Below are 18,983 nucleotides of genomic sequence, written 5' to 3' on the forward strand. Positions count from 1 at the left end.
TAGCAGAGTAACAGTTTTTAATGATAAAAATAAAAAAGTGTTTTAGCAGTAAATAATGAAAATCATTTTTTGGACTAAACTGATCTGCTTAATGAAAAGCAGAATTCTATTCACCATTTGATTTTTTAAAAATAAAATGTTTATTGATAAATATAACACAAAACAGAAAACATTATAAAGCAAATATATGCCTTAGTGAATTATTAGCCATTTGATTTTGATAAATTGCGATTTGATGTTTTTACTTACATTAATGTTAACTTGCCCTTTATGACATAGCACAGGAGAGAATTAAGTACTCTTTGAACAAAGGGAAGGTACAAATACTGACCTCACTAGATTTGCAAAGTCATGTGGAGAAAATATTGCAAGGGTTGGTGCTACAATGTTACACTATTTTGTTTATTTTTCCATCTCAAAGTTCCTTCCTAATATTCAGTTTACATCAAAGACTGGAGAAATTTGGGGACACTCCTGAATTTTGTAAAATGAGACAGCACCACCACCCAAATCTAACCCCTCCAGAAAGGGGAGGGAGGACTTTTTAAATGTTAAACCAAGAAAGACCTCTTTGATAAAGTGATGGAAATCAGGAGGAAAACACCAGCTCTCTCTTGGGAAAGGCTTGTTCAGGTTGCCTAGGGGCCTTTGACTATACAAGTTCTTTTTGTTTTCTTCCAGAAACGGGTTTAATGAAAATCGACAGAAAAGAGCTCTTTTAGCAGCACAGGTAGGTTATGCTTCAGGTGGAGAGAGAGGCAGAGAAATAATCCATTCTGTTTTGGACTCTGCTGTCACTTCAACAATGAGACCTTTGTGGAGGGGAATAAAATGCTAAGAACAAGACAGGAAGGAGGAGGAAGAAGCAAAGTAACCTCTATTGCTTTTCTACGGCCATCGAATTCATGCTTAGGTCACATCGACTTGTTTGGAATAAAATACATTTTTTTTTTGCTATTCAGCTCAGTTACCTACTAACAGGCTTGAGGCGTTTAATTCCATGCCCTTGCCAGAAAATTAGAAGTAGTTTAAAAATTAAGCACAGTGTCAGTTAGGACAATGACAACAGTATAATGTACATGGAAAAAGGGGCCGAAAAAGGTGTAAATAATGTGAGTTAAATACTGCAAAAAGGCATCAGATATGTCCTAATGTCCTGACAGAAAGTTTTTATAATGTCTGATAAATCTAAATTGTGGGTGTCTCTGAATAGGTAACTTTTTTTTGGAGGGGCAGCGTAGCACTGCTTTTGAGGAGACCTTCTTGCCCGGGTGCCTTTATATGAAGGATAATTGCAATTTCTTCAAACTGGTTGGAATGCTCAAATGGATGGGTTTAAAAATATTTCTCTATAAAAGATGGATGGTAAAATACAGAATCCTAACTTAGTAAAGGCATTTCTTTGAAAAGGAATATGATTTGAGTATTTATGTAGCAGACAGCTTGAATATTCAAGGAAGCCTTTGTTAAATGTTGAATTGCAAATAGTTTTTATTAGCGTTTTGTGATAGATGTCTGAATTTGTGTATTTTATAGTGTTAATTGAAGATAATTAGTAGTTAAATAAAGACAGATCTGATATGCTGTTGTGTCTGGTTAGAAGACAGAACTGATTTATTCTTATCAAGAGTAGAGACCTTTTTTTTGTTCCATTGTTACTGGAAAGGGGGTCCTGACCCAGATCCCAGGAGAGGGTTCTTGGTTCTCATGCAAGAAAGAATTTGGGGCAAGTCCACAGAGTAAAGTGAAAGCAAGTTTATTAAGAAGGTAAAGGAATGAAAGAATGGCTACTCCATAGGCAGAGCAGCAGCATAAGCTGCTTGACTGAGTATACTTGTAGTTATTTCTGATCATATGCTAAACAAGAGGTGAATTATTCATGACTTTTCCAGGAAAGGGACAGGAATTTCCCAGAAATAAGAGGTCCTCTTCCTTTTAGACTATATAGGGTAACTTCTGGATGTTGCCAGGGCATTTGTAAACTGTCATGGCGTTGGTGGGAGTGTCTTTTAGCATGTTAATGCATTATAACTAGAGTATAATGAGCAGTGAGGACAACCAGAGGTTACTTTCATTGCCATCTTGGTTTTGGCAGGATTGGGCCGGTTTCTTTGCTGCAGGGTCTTTATGACCTGTATCTTGTGATGCCAGTCCTGCTGACCTCTTATCTCATCCTGTGACGAAGAATGCCTAACCTCTTGGGAATGCAGCCCAGCAGATCTCAGACTCATTTTACCCAGCCCCTATTCAAGGTGGAACCACTCTGGTTGGAGCGCCTCTGACGCCAGAATAGGCAAAGGGTTGTCTATGGAATGGAAATACATTTTATTTTTCTTAAAAAGAGTGTTTTGTGTACTGATATACTTAAGTGTCAAATTGGGGTTATACTGTTGTCCATTTAGATGTTTTCAGCATTTGTATACTTTACTCCCTTTTAGTGAGAATGAAGAGCAGGAGACTTGTACTGCTTCCTAAGGCTAGAAAACGTGTGTCAAAATCACTTATTTTCTGAACAATTTTTAAAAGAAGAGGGGGCAATGAGGTCATAATCTTGCACTGAGCTGTTTAGAATTGGAATTTCATGTGTTACAAGGCCATTCTTATCCATACATTCACTCTTCTGCTCTAGGAAAACAGAGCACCAATGGGTAGATAAGTGCGCAAATAAGGACTCAGAAATATGTTGGCAATGAGGTGAGCAAGAAAGGGTAAACGCAGACTTCTGTAAATAGTGTATTTGTGCGCTGCAGTGATTTCCCATCTAAAGACTGTATTTCCCTGGGCCTCTCTCCGTCCTGTGGAGATGTAATCAGGAAGGAGGAAGGGTGGGCTGTCCTCTTATCAGTCATATGAATACATGCACCTACTGCCTGGGACTTTTTTGCATTGGCATTACATTCCAAAAGTTCCTTTCCTGAAAGCAGGCCCTAAGACATAGACTTAGGTGCAGGTCATTTATTTGGAAAGTGTACAAATAAAGGAGAAAGGAAAATGATTTGAAGAAGGGAGAAAATAAAATATGGGGTGCATTAATGAGGGGCTTTCTGCTGTAGGCAGCTGGAGCTCAGTCTTATTGGAGACTTTCTGAAGAACCATGTAGAATGTGTCCTAGAATAATTTCTAGGTTGAGGAAAACCTCTGGAGAGCCTAAAATCTCCAGGAAGGCACTTTCTATAGTCTTTTCTGCTTGGATTCTGCCCTCAGGCAAAGACAGAAAGAAGCTAGTGCTGAAGTTGGAGGCTTCCAGAGTGCACAGAAATCCAGATGAATTCCAAGGTGAATTCAGAGGTGGGCTGAGAGGAGGTGGAGAGAGGCATCAACAAAGTCTGCTGCAGTCGTGGCTCTAAACACCCTTGGGAGACAGATTCCCATTTGAACCATGTCTCTTTTTTCAGTTCAGTTGGTATTTGTTGATGACATACCAAGGACAGTGAGATATAAACAAGAATAGCAGTGCCTGTTATCTAGAAACTCCATCTGTTACGGAGGTAGGCTTATGAAGAAGTCATTTCTGTGCAATTGGTTCATTGAATCCAAGACAACCTCAATCATTTACCATTATTTATATGACATAAAAAATAAATATGCTCCAATTATAAATGTAAGATGCCATTCTGAGTTCAAATATGTCAATAAATAAATAAATAAAATCTGCAAGTCACACTTTAGCCTTGGTGAAATGTATTATGATGTATGGGATGCTGGATAAATAGGATGTTGTTGTAGCCAGAGAGGTGGTGGGCTAGGGAGTCATTCTAATTTCCATAAAGGAGATGTGGATTGAGTTACGTCAAAGGATATGGAGCAAAAAACAAATTATATATTTTTATCTTGCTCGTGTTATCCAATGTTTTCAGTTTTTGCCTAATAATAAAAACAGGTAGCATGTTTACAAGTCTTTTTTTTTTTTTTTTTGAGAGAGAGTTTTGCTCTTCTTGCCCAGGCTGGAGTGCAATGGCCTGATCTCCGCTCACTGCAACCTCCACCTCCTGGGTTCAAGCTATTCTCCTGCCTTAGCCTCCTGAGTACTGGGATTATAGGCACATACCACAAACCCTGGCTAATTTTCTGTATTTTTAGTAGAGATGGGGTTTCACCATGTTGGTCAGGCTGGTCTTGAACTCCTGACCTCAGGAGATCCACCCACCACGGCCTCCCAAAGTGCTGGGATTATAGGTGTGAGCCACCGCGCCCGGCCTGCATGTTTACAACTCTTATTATGTGCCTGGCACTATTCTTGGTGCGTCACTCACATAATTTCACTGAATCCTCACAATTCTGTGAGGCAGGTACTTTTATTTTATAGATTGGGAAACTGAACCTGAGTGGGTTGAATAATTTGTTCAAGGCGATAGGCCCTATGAGGTAGAAGTCATTATAGAGTAGAAGTCATTATACACTTTTAGTGAGTATCAGAGACGATTGGCTTCCATTAAAGGGATAGACATAAATCATTTTGGAGCCAAAGGAAGAAGGTTTTGGTGTCCAGTAATATCCAGGGCTGTGTTAGATTTAGGCAGCCAGAAGCAATGTGGCTGAAGAGAGAATAAGACTTGCCGTCTTGAGGGAATTGAGGTCATAGACTGTTGTTGCATCTAATTTAGTTTGAAGGCAGAGGCAAGAACAAAAAGGGGAGATTGAACAGTGAGGATAAGACCTGGGAGTATTGAGAACAGGAGACAATGAACTTGAAACCATTGTGTGGGTCAAAGAGATTAGAAAGAAATCTTCAAATAGTGAGAGAGTGTGTCTTTTATATAGCATGGGCTGACATGATGGCACATGCCTGCAGTCCCAGCTACTCAGGAGGCCGAGGCAGGAGGATCGCTTTGAGTCCAGGAGTTAAGCCCAGCCCAGGAAACACAGCGAGACCCCATCTCTTAAAAAAAATGATATAGCACGAGTAGATTTTCCTGTTGAAGTAAAAAGTACTGAGATGGAAAATGTCAAAATAAAACTTCACGTAAGGGAGACTAGAATCTGCTGAGAAACAACTCTGTTCCTGAAGTCACATGGCTCATTTTCCCATCCTTCTTATCTTTCCCCCTTCTTCAGTTTTTCTAATATCATCTGCTACTTAATTTGACAATTATTTGGCAAGTTTTGGGTGTGTTTATTCTGGTGAAATATAAGTGCTGTTGGAAAGAATATTGCCCCAGCCCATACACTCAATTGGTATGGAGTTGGAATAATAATCCACAATTGATTAGTTTTAGTAAGCCACAACTATTTGCTACTTAGCCATATAGATCTTTTAAAAACCTTAAAATTTCATCTGGATTGCTTAGATTGATTGACATAAATCTCTTTTTTGCTAATTTTCTGTGTGAGGCATTATGTATGTAAGCTTCACGTACATGGCTTTAATTCATTATCCTAACTATACAACGAGGGAAGTGCCATTATTGTTCCCCTTTTACAGATGAGTAAACAGAGGCACTAAGAGGTTAGGAAACTTGCCTAAGGGTAAGTAATTATGGAGTCAGGATTCTAATCCAGCTTCGTTTGATTCAGAATTCATGCTGTTTACCACTACTCTGAACTACCTTGGGCTCTATAAAAAGATATATTTAAATGCTAAATGACGAGTTAATGGGTGCAGCACATCAACATGGCACATGCATACATATGTAACAAACCTGCACGTTGTGCACATGTACCCTAAAACTTAAAGTATAATAATAATAAAAGAAAAGAAAAAAAAAGAAAGAAAAAAAATGTTCTATGAACTTTAAAGTGTCAGTCAGCTCTTTGGAGCCTGAAGGTGACACACTGGCACCGAAAGAGCAGATGCTTCTGTGGATGTTTTCTTTACCGATTGGTGTGCAGGCAGGCAGGACATCACCGTCTGTTGGTCTGTCAGCCCCATGCATTTTTTTTTCCAAACCTATCTGTACCTGGAAGTGTCAGAGAATTGCTATGTCTGCAGGCAAAGCAGTCCATCATTCCAAAGGTTAGACTCCAACCAGGCTCCTTTCATGAGGTTGCGAGGTGGGTGGAGGGATTGGGGGCTGGGGGAAGACTGGATGATGGGAAAGGGAGGGAGGATGGGAAGTGAGAACAGAACAGAGAGCAGACAAAGTAAATATAGACTTGTCAAAGTCATGTAAGAGGCAAAACCAAGACTTGAATCAGGTCTTCTAACCACAACCTCAGAGGAACCCTTTCTGCCTCATGGAGATGATAAGCCTCAATAACCCCAGAAAATATAAAGTCAGCACTTTATCATTTCTGTATTTGTAGCTATTTTCTAGATTTGCCAATTTGCATGTTTGGCTTGAATTAAATAATTTAACTGTCTTGCATTCTCATTTCTTTCTTTCAAAGTTTGAAGCTACTTCTCCGAGATACTTTTTCCATGATGCTATTAATTGGGGTGAGAGCAAAATAAAAGGTCAGTGTTTATACTTAGGTTTTCATATTTGCTTTCTCAGAAAATCCCTTTGGGGGATATATTGAATCAAGTATTTATTGTTTCCATATACCACATGAAGGAAAGTGAGCCAGGATGGTAGTAATACTTAGTAATAATTTAAGTTCACTTCTTAGAGAAATTTGAATTGTTTCTGAGAATAACCAGGGCCAAACATTTAGACAAACCTGATAACTGCATGACCAGGGAAGATGTCACTGGATGTAAGAAACTATTTTTTTGTGAATCAATTACTTGCTCTTTGATCCCTGTTTTTTGTTACCAATTCCCCATTTCCATTAAGCAGAATGCTGATGGTAGTTTGAAATTTAATTTGAGTGGTAACTATGAAATAGAAACTATCACTGTTGTGGATAAAATAACAATGATCCTCACTAGTTTTCATTTGATATTTGTTTTCAGGAGAATAAGCAGGACTGTAAATACATTTTTAAAGGCAATACATTTGTTTATCTAAATATTTAACATCTCTTCATCAGAAAAATGCAAGACTGTTGATCTAAGATAAAGTGCAAATACAGATGTGCACCTAGTGGAAAAAACTGCATTTAAGTTTATGAAAAACATCATTTTTTTTCTACCCGTATTTATGGACTAAGTTAAAACAGCATATTTTTTCCTCAATTAAGATATAGTTGGAGATTTGTGCATTTTGAAAAGTAAAGAGACATTTTAGATCAGTGGATCTTAAGGTGGAGAGGAATCATAAAGGTTTTTGAATTCTTGCATTTGGCAGACTGTGGTCAAATGATCAATTATATAACTATCTTCTGGGAATTAAGATGTTCTGTAATTCTCCTCATGTGTTAAATTCTTCCTGCTTGAGTTTTGCCAGTTGCCTCTTGTCCTCTCCTTATTAGAGGAAATTTTTTCACTGATTCATTTGCATTTTTAAAACTCACTCAGGAGATGATGGTAAAATTAGGGTTAGAGCTCACAGTTACTTGCTTTCTCTTTTTAACATAATTTGTTGGAACAATTTTATAACTTTTCTTTCTATGAAAGAAAGAATATTTTTGGTGACAGCAGTGACTTTGGCTTCTGCTTCATCAAAATTTAAGTATAGATTTCTTTTTTTTTCTTTTTTTTCTTTTTTTTTTTTGAGACAGTCTTGCTCTGTCACCCAGGCTGGAGTGCAGTGGCGCGATCTCGGCTCACTGCAACTTCTGCCTCCTGGATTCAAGCGATTCTCCTGCCTCAGCCTCCTGAGTAGCAGGGATTACAGGCATGCACCACCACACCAAGCTAATTTTTGTGTTTTTAGTAGAGATGGAGTTTCACCACGTTGGCCAGGCTGGTCTCGAACTCCTGACCTCAAATGATCTGCCTGCCTTGGCTTCCCAGAGTGCTGGGATTACAGGCATGAGAGACCCTATTCTTTAATAGAGTGTTTGCTCCTGGAAGAGGAGCTGATGGGATGTGCAGCCAGCTCCAAACTCTGTCAACGGAATCATCTGCAGCTTGTGTATTTCTGGTTCTCATCATCTGGGACAGAGATTCCTTACATGGGAACTTGACCTTTGAATTGCTTGAAAGGAGCTAACCTTTGCTCTCAGGGTAGTCTGAGATGTGAAAGCCTGCCTTTTCTTGCTTCACAGCACACATAATAAAATGAACTAGATAGAGACTTGTTGGGTTTAGTTCTTTAGCTTAGCAAGGCAAGAGGCTGAGAGTTCTGTTTAAGTTAATAGTGATTACAATTTGTCCAAGCTATATCTTGACATATTATGCTTAAAAGAACAAATGGATGCCAGAAGATAACTTTTTTTTTTTTTTTTTTTTTTTTTTTTTTGCCCCTCAGGTTCTTGTCCTTATGAATGCCTTAATGGAGCTTTCTGTTCTAAGACTGGAACATGTGACTGTCAAATATTTCAGGCTCTTGGGACAAGATGCCAGATCAGTAAGTTTCAGGGATGCTTATGAGATAATTATGAGATACCAAGGAGAAAATTAAGGTATAATTTGCTATAATAATGTTCATCCATTGGGAGTTGTATATTAACTAGAGAGCCCACAATTCATTCTCAGTAATTTGATGTAATTTAGAAACAAAGTAAAACAAAAGTAGATAGGGCCACTTTCCCTTCTCATTGAGCTCTGTTATTGCTTCAAGTATTTTTCTACTTTCTATAGTAATAGCCTATTATTATTATTATTATTTTTTGAGACAGAGTCTCACTCTGTCACTCAGGTTGGAGTGCAATGGCACGATCTTGGCTGACTGCAATCTCTGCCTCCCAACCTCAAGCAATTCTCCCACCTCAGCCTCCCTAGTAGCTGGGACTACAGGTACCCACCATCATGTCCGGCTAATTTTGGTATTTTTGTGGAGATGGGGTTTCACCATGTTGGCCAGTGCATGGTGGGGTGGCACGCATCTGTAATCCCAGCTACCCAGGAGGCTGAGACACAAGATGCTGTGAGACACAGGATGCTCTTGAACTCCTGAACTCAGGTGATCCTCCCATCTTGACCTCCCAAAGTGCTGGGATTACAGGCATGAGCCACTGTGCCTGGCCAGTAATAGCCTATTAAAACCAGGTTCTCATTCATCTCTCTTTTGCTTTATAAAACAGATTTATTATTTGGAGCCAGTCATTCTTTTGGACCTTTAATTAACTGGACACTTTGTATGTAAAAAAATAGTATTGAGACTTCTTCGAGGGCAAGGGCTTTTTTTTTTTTTTAAATCTTTTATCCACAATGTCTAAGATAGGATTCTATGTCAATAATAATCAATAAATATTCATTTGTTTAATCGATATTTACTGGCATCTAGATCCCAGGCTAGGCATTGGGGATGCAACGGTGAATAATAGAAACATGTTCCTGTCCTCTTGGAGGCTGCAGTCTAGAGAAGGTGATAAATACACAACAGATACACAATAATTAAACTTGTTACAGGTGCTGTAAAGTACAAGATGCTATGAAAAAATGAAGCAGAGGTGGGGCATACTGTCAGGGAAGACTGCCTGAATAATGAATAATTCTATGTTTTTTCCTGAAAAGGCCACAGTTGTCCAAGGCTAATAAATTTAGGTGGGAATCACAAAAATACAAGATGTAAAGAGTCACCCTTACCTTTATGCCCCCCACCCAGAGTGTATCAAAATGTTTTACATGTATTGAGTGCTCAGTGAATGTTACTGGTTTTCATATTATTCTAAAGAGAAGAATTTAGAAAACAAAAATTGAATAGAAGATTATCTACAAGGGTAAGAAAAAAAGGTAGGCATGACAATAGGAGATACAGTTGTATGATTTAAGATAAATATTGCTTGAAATTTGGCCAGTTTGAGGTCATGAATTGTTAAATTCCAGCATACCTTTTTTTTTTTTTGGAGACAGAGTCTTACTGTCACCAAGGCTGGAGTACAGTGGCGCAATCTTGGCTCACTGCAACCTCCGCCTCCTGGGTTCAAGCGATTCTTGTGTCTCAGTCTCCTGGGTAGCTGGGATTACAGATGCGTGCCACCCCACCATGCTGGCTAATTTTTTGTATTTTAGTAGAGACGGAGTTTCACCATGTTACCCAAGCTGGTCTCGAACTCTTGAGCTCAGGCAACCTGCCCACCTTGGCCTACCAAATTGCTAGGATTACAGGTACAAGCCACCACTCCAGCCAAATTCCAGCATACTTTGAATGACTAATGCTCCCCACATCCAGGTCCCAGACACGTAAATATGACTTTTTTTTGGTCAATAGTTATTTTTCTCTGTGGATACCATAAAAAGACATTTTTGAAAGACTAGAACACTCTGATGCTGTATATGCTAATCTTTAGGACACTCAGTGGTGACATTTCTCTTTTTTCTGAGCCATCTTACTTGCTTTATTACTATCACCTTTTACTGAATTATTTTCCATACTCCTTTTTTTCTTCTAGAATCTTTCTTTGAAAACAAAAGTTAAGAAACTTTCTAACATAAATCTTTTCTTCATAACTACTTGGAGACCCTGTTTTTCTTCAGGGGAGTTTGATAGTTTTGAGAGCAACTGTTAATTTTATGTTAGTTATTTCTTCCTGTGTTATAGACCAAGGAAGGAAATTTGAATGAAAATTAGAATCATTTACCATGACTGACTGAACATTGCTAGAAACGTGTAATTTATTTTGTCTACAAAATATTATCCTGTTTCTTTTCAGTCCCAAACATGGGCAACGGCAGAGATGGGATTTGTAAAACCTGGGGACAGTATCATTTTGAAACATTCGATGGCATCTACTATTACTTCCCAGGAAACTGTTCTTATATTTTTGCAAAGGACTGTGGTGATTTGGAGCCTCGGTACACTGTATGGGTAGGTGATTGTAGGACATGATTAACTTAAAAATATTATCTCCGGAAAAGTATGTATTTTTAAAGTACTGGGCAAATGATGCAAAATATATACTAATAATAGAATGAATACTTATTTTGAAGAGGGTCTGGGTTCAGTTACGAACCATATTACTCACACTTCCTTCCTTCCTGATACTTCCAGTGAGATATGTCCAGCTGGTTTAGTTTTTTGAAATGATACCCTCAGTATGAACCAGAGGCTAACATTTATAAAATGGAGTATATGAGTTACATAAGCACAGGCTATCGGATGTGAAGACTGACAGCTAATTGCTAGGTAGTTTGATACTATATGACTGAACTCAGAGAATTAATTCTTAGTTGCAGAATTCTTGATTCAAATGAATTCTTAGGAGACCTCTCGAAAATATAAGCTTCAGAGTGGCTGTAGTTGAATAAGGATGTCAGGGACCTCTTTCTTTGCCTACTATCTTCTGAATTTCTAGGTATTTCAATCACTACCAGGAAACTGCTATGTTGTTGGATTTAAAAGCTACAACTCTCCATAGCCAAAACATATTTGAATCTCTGTTATGCTTTCCCTTTTTACTTACGTTGGGGCTGCCTACATTCTCCTCCTTTCTAAGGTGATGCAAATATTAAAAGTAGGCCCTGAAACTTCTTTTTTTTCATAGGTTTTTGGGGGAAGAGATGGTGTTTGGTTACATGAATAAGTTCGTTAGTGGCGATTTCTGAGATTTTAGTGCACTATCCCCTGAGCAGTGTACATTGTACCCAATGTGTAGTCTTTTACCCCTCATCACCCCCCAGCCTTTCCCCTTGGTCCCCAAAGTCCATTGTATAATTCTTATCCCTTTGCATTCTCATAGCTTAGTTCCCACTTATGAGTGAGAACATATGATGTTTGGTTTTCTATTCCCAAGTTACTTCACTTAGGCTAATGCTTTCCAATTCCACCCAGGTTGCTGCAAATGCCATTATTTTGTTCCTTTTTATGGGTGAGTAGTATTCCATGGTGTGTGTGTGTGTATGTATATATATGTATATATATATGGCATATGTATATATATATGGCATATATGTATATATATCATATTTTCTTTATCCACTCATTGATTGATGGGCATTTGGGCTGGTTCCATATTTTTGCAATTGTGAATTGTACTGCTATAAACATGTGTATGCAGGTATCTTTTTTTGTATAATGACTTCTTTTCTTCTGGGGAGATACCCAGGAGTAGGATTGCTGGATCAAATGGTAGATCTACTTTTAGTTCTTTCAGGAATCTCTATACTCTTTTTCATAGTAGTTGTACTAGTTTAAATTACCAACAACAGTGTGAAAGTGTTCCCTTTTCACCACATCCATACCAACATCTATTATTTTTTGATTTTTAAATTATGGTAATTCTTGCAGGAATAAAGTGGTATTGCATTGTGGTTTTGATTTGTTTTTCTCTGATAATTAGTGATGTTGATCATTTTTTCATGTTTGTTGGCCATTTGTATACCTTCTTTTGAGAATTGTCTATTCATGTCCTTAGCTCACTTTTTGATGGAATTGTTTGTTTTTTTCTTGCTAATTTATTTGAGTTCCTTGTAGATTCTGTATATTAGTCCATTGTTGGATGTATAGATTGCAAAGATTTTCTTCCACTCTGTGACTTGTCTGTTTACTCTGTTGATTATTTCTTTTGCTGCATAAAAGCTTTTTAGTTTAATTAAGTCTTGTCTGTTTATATTTGTTTCTGTTGTATTTGCTTTTGGGTTCTTGGTCATGAATGCTTTGCCTAAGCCAATGTCTAGAAAGCTTTTCCAATGTTATATTCTAGAATCTGTATGGTTTCACGTCTAGATTTAAGTATTTTATCCATCTTGAGTTGATTTTTGTGTAAGGTGAGAGATGAGGATCCAGTTTCATTCTTCTACATGTGGCTAGCCAATTATCCCAGCGCCATTTGTTGAATAGGATGTCTTTTCCCCACTTTATGTTTTTGTTTACTTTGTCAAAAATTAGTTGGCTGTAAGCATCTGGCTTTATTTCTGGGTTCTCTGTTGTTCTATATGACTGTTTTAATACCAGTACCATGCTGTTTTGGTGACTATGGCCTTATACTATAGTTTGAAGTCGGGTAATGTAATGCCTCAAGCTTTGTTCTTTTTGCTTAGTCTTGCTTTGGCTATGTGGGCTTTTTTGGTTCCATATGAATTTTATGATTGTTTTTTCTAGTTCTGTGAAGAATGATGGTGGCATTTTCATGGGAATTGCATTGAATTTGTAGATTGCTTTTGGCAGTGTGGTCATTTTCACAATATTGATTCTACCCATCAATGAGCATGGGATGTGTTTCTATTTGTTTGTGTTGTCTATGATTTCTTTCAGCAGTGTTTTGTAGTTTTCCTTGTAGAGGTCTTTCACCTCCTTGATTAAATATATTCTTAAGTATTTTAATGGTTTTTGCAGCTATTGTAAAAGGGGTTGAGTTCTTGATTTGATTCTCAGCTTGGCCACTGTTGGGGTATAGTAGGGCTACTGATTTGTGTAGATTAATTTTGCATCCTGAAACTTTTAGACCCTGAAACTTTTTAAGCCTACAAATCTTCGTGACCCAGAGAAGAAGCACAACTGGGTGACTATAGTCAATAATATCTTAATTGTACATTTTTAAATAACTTAAAAAGTGTAATTGGATTGTTTGTAACACAAAGGATAAATGTTTGAGGGGATGCATATGTCTTTCTCCATGATGTGATTATGTAACATTGCATGCCTATATCAAAACATCTCCTGTACCCCATATATATATGTATATACACCTACTATGTAACCACAAAAATCAAAAATAAAAAACTAAACAAAATAACAAATGTATTTAAAGTAAAAAAAAAGAAATGAGATATATTGAAAGTTCACTTATGGGGCATAAGAATAAAAATTTAGAGGTCTCTTTAGATAGGGCAGTTGGTGAAATGCATCTTCTGTGCTTGCAGGTCTCCTGTTCTCAGTTCTCTCATTGTCTACTACTCCCCCACCCCTCACTTGTTTTTTCACTTGAATACCCTTTGACCTTCTCTTTAAAGTGTTCTTGTTCAGTGTCCCACTCTTTTGAGGACTGAGGTGTCAACGAGATAACCTGTCCTTTGTTAGTAACACACAATGCTGAACTATGCCTCTGGAGTTAGTAGATATTGTTTCTACTTGGCCTTGTTTTGAGTAGTAAAATTTGCTTTCAAATAAATACATCAATGTACTTGAAATGTCACTTTCCCCTTGATTATAAAAGCAGTTCATTTATTTTGTAGAAAATTTGGAAAATTCAGAGAAGTCTGAAAAATGTTAAAATTATCACTTAAGAGTTACCATTGGTTAACAGCTTCACCTATTTCCTTCTCAACATTTTCCTCTGAATTTTATACATACTTATAAAATTTAAATTATAGTTTTCTGTCCTACACTTTCAATTAATATTATGTCTTCAACTTCCTTCAATGTCAAATATTCTTGATACATCCAAATACAGTTAGCTGTATTTTTTCCAACTTCTGTAATACTCAAATAAGTTAATGATGTCCTATATTGGAAATTTAGATTTTTTAAAAATAGAATTTCAAAGGATATGTTGATAAACATTATCATACAGATATCCTTATCTATACCCCCGACTATTTTTTCCGTCTTTAAATTCTATTTTATTTTTATGAAAATAATATATGTGTATGGTGAAAGATTTCATCCCAGAATATATGGCAAAAAATAGCCTCTGCCTTCCTTCATCCTCCACCCTAGCAGAAGCCTGGCTCACAAGAGACAATTACTTCAACTAATTTAGCTGTTTCTTCTGGTTTTTATCTTACACATCAAAATATGCCATTATCTCTTTATGTTTCAAAGTTAGGCCTTATTCCTTCACTTCCTATTACGGAAAATGAGAAATTATCTTAGTTATGCCACCCTTCCTGCTCCTAACACACACACACACACACACACACACACACACACACACACACACACACTTCCCTTCACTCCTCCTAATAGAGTTATGTCACCATTTTTGGTTAAATAATTTATATTTTTTATATTATTGTCACTATGTAAATATTGTTTAGAGCTGATCCCAATAGGTTATGATGATTTTATGTCTCTACTTGTATATTTTTCTAGAGTAAACAGTTATCCCATTTTTTCTTTGCTGCATTCTCTTTACTCCAGTCACTAATATTTTTCCTAACTCTCTACCTCTATAAAACTCTTCAATATGGTCAGATGCATTAAGCAAGTTATCAGCTTCTCTTTTCCCTCATGAGACAATCCTTCCTCAGTTTTCCTTCCCATCTTTCAATCCAGACTAGTTGCTTTTGAAGTCTACTGTACACCTATCACTTGGGATTTCTTTTCATTATCCTACTGGAGAATTTTATTCTTCTCTCTCACCAGTTTTCCTCTTTCTTGGTTCCCACCAATGTCTAGTGGTCCTTTAACTTTGTTCATACTAGAGAGATAGGTTCTGAAAAGCTTATTGGATGCTCTGAATGTTGGCCAGTGTTTGTAGTGGTGATTAAGCAAGAACCCATTTCCTCTTTGTTTACTTACTTATTTTAATTGACTAAGTTGGTTCCTGGAAAGGGAAGATACTTTCCTGGAAAGTGTGCATGGGAAGAGAATTTTTGAAGCCTTGATTTTAATTTAAAAATCACTTTCAGAATTTTAAATTTCAATTCACTCTGATTTCTGATCATTTTACATATAACCTTACTCAACCTCCAGAAATTTTTAGATCTTTTAATTCCCAGAGTTCTGAGATTTTGTAATTATGTGAATTTCCTTTCCCATTTTTTTGTGCTGGGCACTTGATGGGCTTTTATATTGGAGCTAATATATTGGAGCTCTGGGGTGGAGTGATCCCTTAATTTTCTCATTGATTCTTGCCTATTTTCCCCCTTTTTCCTTTTTTGTTCTACATTTCGGGATATTTCTGTCCAATTCTGAGATGTTTATCTTCTCACCTTTCTACTTCAGTTATACATTTCTCCTTTTATATTGTCAGTATTCAATTATTTGTTTTTATTCTTTGAATTTCGTTTTCAGCAACATTTTATTCTCAGGTCAAGGATGGCATATATAATTTTTCTCTCAGAAGATATCAACTATGTATTTTTAAAGTTTTTGGGTTTTTCTAAATTGTTTTTTATTTCTTTGATTCCCTTTCTTTTGTTTATTTGATGTCTTTCATGTCGCAGACTTTCATCAAATGACTAATGATTCATGAATATTTGTTCACATTTGAGAATAAGGCTCTAAAAGCGAATTGGAAACTCTGGATATACGCATGGGAGCTTGTTGGACTACTGTGAGAGTGAGCAAGGATCTGCTTGTTTCATTAGATAAGCCCCCAAATATTAGGATCTATATGTCTTTTTTTCCATTTTGTTTCCCAAAAGAAGAATCCTCCAACATCTAGTCTGGCATCAGACGCTTGGATTTATGGATCCTGAGAACATTTTAGGCCTACTCTTCCCTCAGACTTTTATACTTGCTATTTCCTTTGCCTAGAATGGTATTCCAGATATCCCATATGGCTTTCTCTCTCTCACGCTCCATCTTTACTAGAATTTCATCTTTTCAGCAAGGCCTTCTTTGACCACTCACTCTGAAATTGCCCCCAGACCTTGACACATACCCTATCCCCTTTCCCTGCTTAATATTTCTCCTTAATATCATTTAACATAGTATATATTTTAGCTTCACATAGCTATATTTTCTATTAGCTGTTTTCCTCTAATAGAATACAAGTTTCATGAGGGCAGATAGTTTTGTCCGCTCTGTTGACTGCTCTATCCCCAGTACCTAGAACAGTGCCTGGTACATAATAAATGATCAATACAATTTGCTGATTAAGCATAAAACTAATATACATTAAATTACTACAATATTAAAACTATATTATTGAGGCTGGGCGTAGTGACTCACACCTGTAATCCCAGCACTTTGGGAGGCTGAGGTGGTTGGATCACTTGAGGTCAGGAGTTTGAGACCAGCCTGGCTAACATAGTGAAACCCCATCTCTACCAAAAAAATACAAAAATTAGCCGGTTTGGTGGTACACACCTATAGCCCCAGCTACTTGGGAGGCTGAGGCACGAGAATCACTTGAACCTAGGAGGCAGAGGTTTCAGGGAGCTGCAATCACACCACTGCACTCCAGCATGGGTGACAGAGAGAGGCTCTATCTCAAAAAACAAACAAACAAACAAACAAAAACAAACAAAAAAAACCCCAAAACAAAACCAAACCAAACAAAAAACCCCTATATTATTGATAATTTTAAAAGTCACTTTTAGGCTTAGAAAGTTCTTTTCCACCTCTATAGTTGTAATCTCTGTTTTCTTTCAGTTATGTCATGGTTTAGACATTTATACTTTACTTTTTGGACCTTTTCAAATTAATTTTGGTATAGGGTAAAATAATCTAAGCTTCCTCTTCTCTTTTCTTCCTTTCTTCTTTTCTTCCTTGCATTCTTTTTTTTAAAACTAATTTTCCTATTAATTTTTTGAAAAATAATCTCTCTCTTCCCTAATGTGTCTGGCAATAAATAAAAATAAAATCAATTTTATTTTTAGTGAGTTCATGGTCACTTTTCAACCTTTAAATATTGCTTTGTGTAGTGCTCCATTCAAAGCTCTGTTTTATGATTCTCTAATAGGTAAAAAATACGGATGACAAATGTGCTCCTTTGTGGCACTCCAGAGTTTTACTATTAGAACTAATTTCTCCCAAAGCATACCATGTACCTTGAGAATATTAACATCCAACATGCGAAGATTCAAATCATTCAAAAATATGCTGATTAACTTGTATTTTAGGAAGTTAATTTTGTTGCCCAATTTCTGAGGTAAATATTTCTTTTCTCTCAGAAATCCCAAATGTAGTTATAACGTTGTAAAGTGTCATGGGACTAATGAAACTATATGATTGTAAACATACATTGTGGTTTTAATAACTCAGATTTGTTGTTTGTTCCTATGCTTTCTTTTTGTTTTTCTCCCTTTAAGGTTCATAACAGCCCTAAATGCCTTGGTTCGGTGTATTCTTGTTATCGGTCAATCAGCTTGTTCTTTTCAAACCAAGAGGAAATTCGAATTTATGGTCATGAAATAAAAAAGAATGGAATCAGGTAGGATATGGGAAACAGTGAAATGTCAGTAACACCACAAATTAATAGAATTTCCAAACATCACATGCTGGAAGTGAACTGTGGAGAGTAGGAAGAGAGGATTTCTTCAACAATACTCTTAAAGCTGTAACATACAGACATCAAAACTTCAGTAGGTTCTGAGGCCAACCAGGTGGTCAAGAGTACAGTAAGTTTACCCTTCCTAATGCTTGTGTGCAGAATATAAACATAGTATGTTTACATGGGTGGAGATGAGAGTCTCTCTCTCTCTTTTTTTTTTCTGAGAGATTCAAGAGATACCTTAAGAGTATCTTAAGAGTTCAACTCTTGATTCTTTTTGCCCTCTTTCTTAAATATTTTCTTCTTTCTTTGAAGCAGAAACTTAAACATCTATTTTCTTTTATTTGGAAAGGATTCTGGAAGTTCTTTCCAAGTTTGTGTGAATGGGTTTTGGGTGTCACTTGAGATTTTCCATGGAAGTTCTGACAGACTGAGAGCCAACAACTGCCTGGCCTTGAATAGATCAGAGAGAAGTCAACTTCTAGTTTCCTATCTGCCAAAAATATGACATGAGAATTTTGGGGCAGGGGATGTTTTCGTATTTGGTGGAAGGTTTTTTTTTTTATGTTTTAACCTAGAAATACTGTGGAATAATCTACCTTCCAATCTAAATAATTATAGAGAGACTCAGTTTTTATTATTTCCTGGCTGGATTATGCCAGAACAAGTAAATTGTGGGCTGGAACAATTCTATTCATTCAGAATTCACTAACAAGTGTTTGAACCATAGGAATTCTTTCCAGTGCAATGGCTTTATCAACCCGTGTTGCTTTTTCTGGGCTTAGATTCCTCAAAAGGCAGCAGGTGGTAGCAGAAAGGGCAGTGGACAGAGCACCAGGGGAGCCTTGAAACAGCCAGACAACCCAGAGCAGCTTCTCCCCTTGTCTGAGGCTTATTTTCTTGGTCAGTTGGGTTCTGTACTTCTCATTTTCCCATAAAAGAAAGTTTAGGCATTTGAGTAAGAAGATAATGCAGTTACACGTGTATTTCCTAGAGCTGAATTTAGATAGTCA

At 36.9% G+C, this 18,983-nt stretch overlaps 1 protein-coding gene across 1 annotated transcript in view; it reads left to right on the forward strand.

The window, feature by feature from the left end:
* Positions 1 to 18,983, forward strand: part of OTOGL (otogelin like) — a 231,764-nt gene that overhangs the window by 71,123 nt on the left and 141,658 nt on the right. Inside the window, exons 5-9 of the mRNA XM_055095938.2 lie at positions 682 to 730; positions 6,328 to 6,394; positions 8,235 to 8,333; positions 10,582 to 10,736; positions 17,789 to 17,910. Of these exons, the coding sequence (XP_054951913.1) occupies positions 682 to 730; positions 6,328 to 6,394; positions 8,235 to 8,333; positions 10,582 to 10,736; positions 17,789 to 17,910 (492 nt within the window). The remainder of the gene's footprint in view (positions 1 to 681; positions 731 to 6,327; positions 6,395 to 8,234; positions 8,334 to 10,581; positions 10,737 to 17,788; positions 17,911 to 18,983) is intronic.

The sequence above is a fragment of the Pan paniscus genome, chromosome 10, assembly GCF_029289425.2.
Source record: "Pan paniscus chromosome 10, NHGRI_mPanPan1-v2.0_pri, whole genome shotgun sequence".
Taxonomy (NCBI): Eukaryota; Metazoa; Chordata; class Mammalia; order Primates; family Hominidae; genus Pan; species Pan paniscus.